The sequence below is a fragment of the Equus przewalskii genome, chromosome 4, assembly GCF_037783145.1.
Source record: "Equus przewalskii isolate Varuska chromosome 4, EquPr2, whole genome shotgun sequence".
NCBI lineage: Eukaryota > Metazoa > Chordata > Mammalia > Perissodactyla > Equidae > Equus > Equus przewalskii.
In genome coordinates this window covers 96664761-96672095 of record NC_091834.1, presented here as the reverse complement: position 1 = coordinate 96672095, position 7335 = coordinate 96664761, and the positions used below count along the sequence as shown (strand labels likewise).

Below are 7335 nucleotides of genomic sequence, written 5' to 3'. Positions count from 1 at the left end.
AATGTAGAAAGCAGAAGTGGAAACAGATCAGATTGATCACATATTTTGTTGATAAAGCTAATGGGATCTTTTGATGGATTGGGTATGAAAGAAAGGAATCAAGAATCATTCTGCATGTATATGATCCCTTCTGCTACTACAGTGAAGACATATTGGGGCAAGAAGAAAGGACTAGCTTGGGATAGAGGAAGCAAACACAATAGCTCTATTTTGATTTGTTAAGTAAGAGATTCATATGATGTAAGTGAAGGTGATAAGCAAGCAATTGGATATATGTGTTCAGAGCTCATGAGAAAGGTCTTGCTGGCTTGGTGCTAAAAGAAATACGATCTTTAGCTTAGATAAATTGTAGAGAGATTAGATAGATGGATGGGTGGATAGATAGATAGATGCCATGGTTCTGAGTAAAATCACCTGGAGCAGACACAGACCAGTGATCCACTATAGCAAAAGCAATAGAAAACAAGTTCATTTTGAATTCTTGTGTATAGAAAGAAGGCTGTGTAACGCTTAGCCCTGTAATTGTGTCCTAAAAACTATTTTTAAAAATAGTTGAATACCTACTCTATGCCAGCCACTTTACTAGGTATGTTACATAGATTGTCTGCAATTTTCAAGGTAATTACACATACAAGATATTGATACTACTTTTCCCAGCTGAGGACACTGGTGCTCAGAGACATTAAGAACATTTTTCGAAGCCACATTGCTGGTGAGGGATGAGGTCAAGAGAGAAGAGTGGCTGTTCTCACTCACGCTGAAGCACTTCACTGTCCACATTGCATTTCCTGAGGGAATATGCAGGAGGAATATGAAAGGGAACAAGGGAATGTGTTTGATTGAAGACTTTTTTTTTTAACTGTATGTATAATAGGGCAGTGATGACTAGTCAACATGTGGACTAATGTGGAAAGTCAGTCTATAAGAACTTGGTCAGAATGGTCTACCTTATCAGCAAATCTAAGGAGAAAGGGCACATCAATCATTTTCTCTTTGTTTGGAATGCCGCTCTTTGGGCTGTTGGAAGAAAGGAGAAATTCTTTGAATCTTTACCTTTTTTCACTAATTTTTTCCCACACTCTTCTTAAAGCACTCATCACCTCCTTGTTCCTCAAGCTGTAGATTAAGGGATTCAGCATTGGGGTCACCACAGCGTAGAACAGGGAGACCATCTTCTCCTGTTCTGCTGAGGAGCCAGCCTCAGGTCTCATATATGTGAAGATGGTTGTTCCAAAGCACATGGAAACCACAGCGAGGTGGGAAGCACAGGTCTCAAATGCTTTGCGGCGTCCCTGGGCAGAGCGAATACACAGAATGGCAGCAACTATATGACCGTAGGAGAAGAGGACCAGAGAACAGGGAAGCATGATCACCAGAAATCCTGAGATGGCCACCATGACCTTGTTGAACGAGATGTCCACACAGGCTAGCTGCAGCACTGCTAGGGTCTCACAGGCAAAGTGATTGAGAACATTGTTACACAGGGGAAGCCGGAAGGTGATGATTGTTTCCATTAGAGAATTCATGAAACCAGCCACCAAGCAGCCGGCAGCCAGCCCGAGGCACAGTCCTCCATGCATGATGGCTGCATAGTGAAGCGGGTGGCACACTGCCACATAGCGGTCATAGGCCATGGCTCCCAGCAGGAAGAACTCCGTGCTTCCCATTGCCAGCGAGATGGACAGCTGGAGCAAACAGTTGTGGAACGGGATGGACTTCGAGGTTGACAGGAAGTGAACAAGCATTTGTGGGACAATGCTGTTGGAATAACAGATGTCCACAAATGACAGGACACTAAGGAAAAAGTACATGGGTGTATTTAGCCTGCTGTCCATTCTGATAAGGAGGATGATGAGGAAGTTCCCCAGCATGGTCACCAGATACATGGCCAGGAAAAGAACGAAGAGGGAAACCTGAGTCTCCCAGAAGCTGGACAAGCCCAGCAGAATGAACTCACTCATCAATGTCTGGTTTTCCCTGCCCATGAGCCTCTGAAGACCAAACCCTAGTTACAAATCAATAAGTACCAGATACCAATGGTGGCAGAGTGTCTTACAAGGTCATTTAGACCAAACAGCCATCTAAAAGTGGTGTGTTTTCCCAGATTCTATGTCTCCTTCAGGGTTTGGGCCACAATAGAACCCACTGATGGGGCTCAGATTCAAGGAAAAAAGAAAACGCTTCTTTTCTCCTTCCTTAAGTAGGAAAAGTTTTATTAAAATTCTTAGATATTTGAGTGAAAATGATTAACTGTAACAGGCGATTCTCTTCTGTAGAGCCAATTCCTAACCATGGGGTTTATCTAGCCCTTTGTTGGATCCCAGTTTTTCCCTCCTTACTAGCTCAAAATCCCTGTTGAATGAAACCTAATGGGCATGAACAGTTTTTTAAAATTTACGTTTCTACTTCTGGATTCTCAGACCATGATAATAAGATAGTCAAGTTTTACCCTTTTAAAATCAGAAATTGGGGGTTACAAGTTAGAAGGTAGCAAATCTAACACAGATTTTTAAGTAGCAAAAAATTGTCGAGATTACATTTTAGAGTCAGTGAAAAAAAGAACAAAGACCCGCATGATCAGGCTCAGTTTTGAGAAGTCTTCACCTGCTTGTCTCTTGTCGGAGAGAGAGGATAAGAGGAAGGCACCTGCAGTGTTATTTTCTTCCTTCTTTGGAAGAGCAGCAGAGCATGGGTCAACAACAGGATATGGCTATCAAGAAATAAATCAAAGTCAAAGATGCAGTAACTCCTTTCCCTAGTAAGTGATGAGGCAAATACTTGCCGCAAATATTAGTGTGTTAACTAAGAGATAAGGGAAAACCGGCTGCACATTCCCCCTGAGTCTACTTGTCTGTATCCTGCATGGTGTAAGCTATGGAGACTATGGTGTGATGGAAAATAACTACTTGAAATGAACTCAGTGAAATGACTGTTGATTATCTCTTTCCATTAACCCCCCTTTATTTATCCCCATCTGAAATATTTGACTATTTCCCACCTTAGGAAACTAAGTCTTCTCTCATCCTTGTCCTAGGCTCCCTCTACCATGACTCACATGACCAGAAGTAACACCACGGTCTGCTCAGTACCATCTCCAGACTTTCTCATCCTGCTGAAACATTAGTATTTCAGAAAGCTCAAGGGCTCTAGTATTCAGAAATTCTCTTTGGAACTCTTAGTAATCTTGTTTGTTCCTTATTCATATCACAAGTGATTTCCGAAACCTCATGGACTGAACAAAGCCCACTCTCAATTTCCTACATATTCTGGCCCTCTTAATTAGAGGCCCTTTGGGTAAAGAAAGCTAACCTCATGCACAGGTGTCTCAATGAGCTATCCTCTGCTTGCTGTCTGTGATCAGATAGTGTCACTGAATATGCGATGAGAATCATGATGTGTGTGGAGGGGATTCATCAGAGTGAGGGCAGCTAGCTGCAGATAAAGAGGATGCCAGAGACCTGGATTAGGCAGGAGATAAAGCTCTATGGGCATTGGCATATGCTAATCCTTCCTTAGTCTATGTATCAACTGAGCCTGACAAACCATTTCCACTCCAAGAGATTATTTATGTAAGTTACAACCAGAGGAGGCAAGAAAAGTACAAATGTTCCTTAATTCTTTAGAGTTTACTCTAGAGCTTCAAAAGGTGAGCAAGTCACTTTGTAATATTTCTATCAAAGAAACAGGAAACCTGCCTTTTTATCCCTAATGAAAAAGGAGAAGTTGGAATATGAAAGTGTCACTGTCAAAGTCCTCTGGTACGAAAGAGAGAGATGAGTGACCTCAAAGGGGAAAAATCAGGACGTGGGACCATCAATGGAACTTGACCACAAACAAATAATATTTTATGAGCCAGTCCTAAGAAGGTTAATGGAGTGGTCTATGATTCTGCTATAATTTATGAAACAATCCACGTACAGGAACTTCGCCAGCAGAGGGCTAAAAGAAAAAATAAAAAAACATGCAGGAGGTAGCTAATTATTATTCAATGTATTCTCAGGTACCAAATAAGGAAACTTGCTAAAAATCTGATAATGATCTCTTGGAGTTTTGAGTCTTTCATGTCTTAAAAATTAATACTAACTAGTTAAGGGCTTGACAAAAAAATGTAGTGATCCCTCATTTTGGGTCGATAATTCCCCTTTAAAGCCCAGGAAGATATTGATTACAAATAGCAACACCCATGGTGAGCATATCACATTTCAATATTATCTTCAGGTTTTTTCAAAAGCCTCTCTCTGGGAGCAAATGAACTACTTTGCCAATAACCTTGCATTTCCCAGTTCAATCCTCATTACCTAGTTTCTCCATCTGTCTAAAGGGAGCGTACATTCAATTCTGTCCTAATTCATTAGAGAGAGGGAAGAAGGGAGGATATAGAGTAAGGACATAATGCCAAGAGTAAAAGGAATGATTTTAACACAAAAAAAGGTTAAAAAGTAAAGTAAATAAAATGTTTAAAACATTTTTGAAATTTTGATATATAAATAAAAGTTTAAAATATGTTTTCAAAGGTAAGATGGAGGTGTTCTAACTGACAACAGTAATTTAACAGCATTGCCTGCACCACCTCTCCTTTCTGTATTTGTGATTCCAGTTTCCTAAAGTTATATGTCACAAGTGTTCTTCTCAAAAAGGAAGTCACTTGGAAAGCCTGAGATGTCCCAAAGATGTTAATGGCTAAGTTGCTCTCCCCACCCCATCCCCACTTCCTTACGCATCGCCCACACTTCTTGGAGCAACAGAAAGTTTAGTCAGTTATCCAGATGAAGTTACTGTCTGACCTTCATCATTTAAGAATGAGCCAGTCAACACAAATCTGTCCTTTGGTCCAGATTCCAGCAGTGGGTAGGTGCTGAGAGGTGCTGTGTGGTACAGGGAACACGACTAGTACCCTGGGTGTAGTCGCTACACCCGGTGATTCCCATGAATGCAGTCAAAGCCCTGTGGTAGGTGCTTCACTTCTCAGAGGTATCTGAAAGAACTTTCTTCTCAGTCTGTTTACCTAAAATGTGTTTTCTTAAAACCAGTTGCCAAAATGGAACTCTTATCTCTCCAGTGACCAAATTCAATCCAATTGTCACATGAGCTTAGGAAGAAGCTATGGGTTAAGGAAACCCTGGTTTCCTGACTCATAGTCTTAAGAACCTTCTGGAAAGCCTCTGAGTATGACTGCCCTACTCCAGGACAGGAGGCCAGCATTACCCCAGAAGAGCAGGGCCGGGCAAGATGTGGGATTTGGAAAAAATAACTTTCTTTTCCCTCAGAGATAAAATCTCTGCAGGCCAATTATGCTGTGCTTCTTTGTCTTCCATTACTTCTCCTTCTCTGCATGGTGATTCCCTCACCTTGAACTCTCATGCCAATTTAAGAGAATTTGCAAATGAGAATTTAGTTTTTCCTGACCCAGAAACACAAGAGAATCCAAAGCCCTGGAGACATTCTCCGAAATCTTTGTCGAAGTTTCTCTGTGAGGAAGTTATAACTAGCCATGACTTTCTGTCCGTGTACTCGGGATTGAGGCTGTTTGACCCAAAGTGCCCACTTATTCACAGATCACCTGTGGGACCTTTGAGCGATATCTCCTGTGACATGACTCTGAAGTTATACATGAGCTATGATCAAATTTTCTCTTCGCAGCTGATGCAAATATTTTGTGTGACTTTTCCCCATTTTGTCTCAGTACTGGAAGGCTCCTTTTAACTGGGCATTGTCAAAATATTTAACTATGTATGTATCTAGATGTCTGCCCTCATAGTCTGCAAATACTACAAAAATTTACTACCTACTTAAAGCATCTCAAATTATACATCCCTTCTATTAATAGACATCTAGGTTGTTTCTAGTTTGTGGCTATTAAAAACAGTATTATGAGCATTCTCACACACACACCCATATTTTGTCATATTTATGTTCACGTGCTTAGATTATGTGCGTGTCCAGCTTTAGCTAATATCATCAGTTGTGTCAAAACAGCTGTACCGATCCTATTCCCACCAACTATATGTGAGCATTTCTTTGCTCTAACCTTTCTCTATTGTCAGTCTTTCTCATTTTAGCAATTCTGTTGGGTATATAGTGGTATCTCCTTGTGATTATATTTTACATTTCTTTGATGACTAATGAAGTTATACATATTTTAAAATATTTATGGGCCATTTGGATATTTGATTTTCTGAGGTGAGTGTTCAATTTCTTGCCCATTTTTCTATCCAGTTACCCCTCTTTTTCTTGTTGATTTTAGTTCTTTACATATTTTGAATATGAGTCATTTATCGTTTATATGTGCCACAAAAATTTTCTCCCAAATTTTGGCTTACTTTTTCACTCTCTTAAAGAGATGTCCTTAATTTTTATGTAGTTCTATTCAATTTTAATTTTAATGTGTTTCTGTTTATCAACTGTTTTTTCATATAGTTACTGCTTTTGTAAGTCTTGAGTGAGAAATCTTTGCCTATCCCGAATCATGAAGTTGTTCTTCAGTGCTATCGTCTGGGAGCTTTCATGTTTGAAACCAAACCAAGAAAAGTTTGGTTTAATATCAGAAAACAATTAATGTTATTAACCACTTTAATAATTAAAAGGAGAAAAAATCATATGGTCATATTTATAGACACAGAACATTACTTTAAATTTTACTTACACTCCTGATTAAAAAATAGCAATTTTCTAATCTGATAAAATGCATACAGAGTAAACATCATATTTACTGCAATTATCTTGAATGTATTCCCCATAAGTTCAGAAACAAAATAATAATGTTGTTGTATTCATCTTTATTTAACATTATACTAGTGATTGTAGCAAGTGGAAGAAAACAGGGAAAAAAATATAATAATATGATGATTGGAAAGAAAGTAACAGTACAGTTATTTTATTTGCAGGTTACACAATTTTCTATATAAAGAATCCAAAATAATCTATGGATAAATTGGTACAATTAATAAAATAATTAGGCATGGTATTTGGGTTAAATAAATCAGTATCAAAAGTAATTGTGAATTCAGTTTCTGACTATAATGGAATAACAGGGATGGTATTTATTCTCCTACTTTAAACAAGTAGAAAACTGAACAAAACATATTAAGCAATGGTTTTAATACATTTGACAACAGTCAGTGCAAGACAGTGATTCCTGAGAGAAGGGAAGCAAATGAAGTGACCCACAAGTGCCCCTGCTCACTGCCTAGGGAGAGCTTCCAGTCCACAGGATGAGGAGAGGGAACCCAAACAGAGCCCATGCCCATCCTGAGTTGAAAAGGCATAGTATGGGACAGAGCACCAAAGAGGAGGGAGCTGCAAAGAGAGGGAGCTTTTATTATCTGAACATGGCTA

General features: G+C 39.3%; 1 protein-coding gene across 1 annotated transcript; it reads right to left on the bottom strand.

Annotated features, from left to right (window-relative positions):
- Window positions 1–1049: 1049 nt before the first annotated feature.
- On the bottom strand, window positions 1050–1985 carry LOC103556943 (olfactory receptor-like protein OLF3). The gene has a single exon (XM_070618138.1). It carries the CDS (start codon window positions 1983–1985, stop codon window positions 1050–1052), a length of 936 nt encoding a protein of 311 aa, XP_070474239.1.
- Between the last annotated feature and the right edge of the window lie 5350 nt (window positions 1986–7335).

Bases quoted from the DNA above. Each gene is read 5' to 3' on its own strand.
- LOC103556943 (XM_070618138.1), bottom strand. From the start codon at position 1,985: ATGGGCAGGGAAAACCAGACATTGATGAGTGAGTTCATTCTGCTGGGC.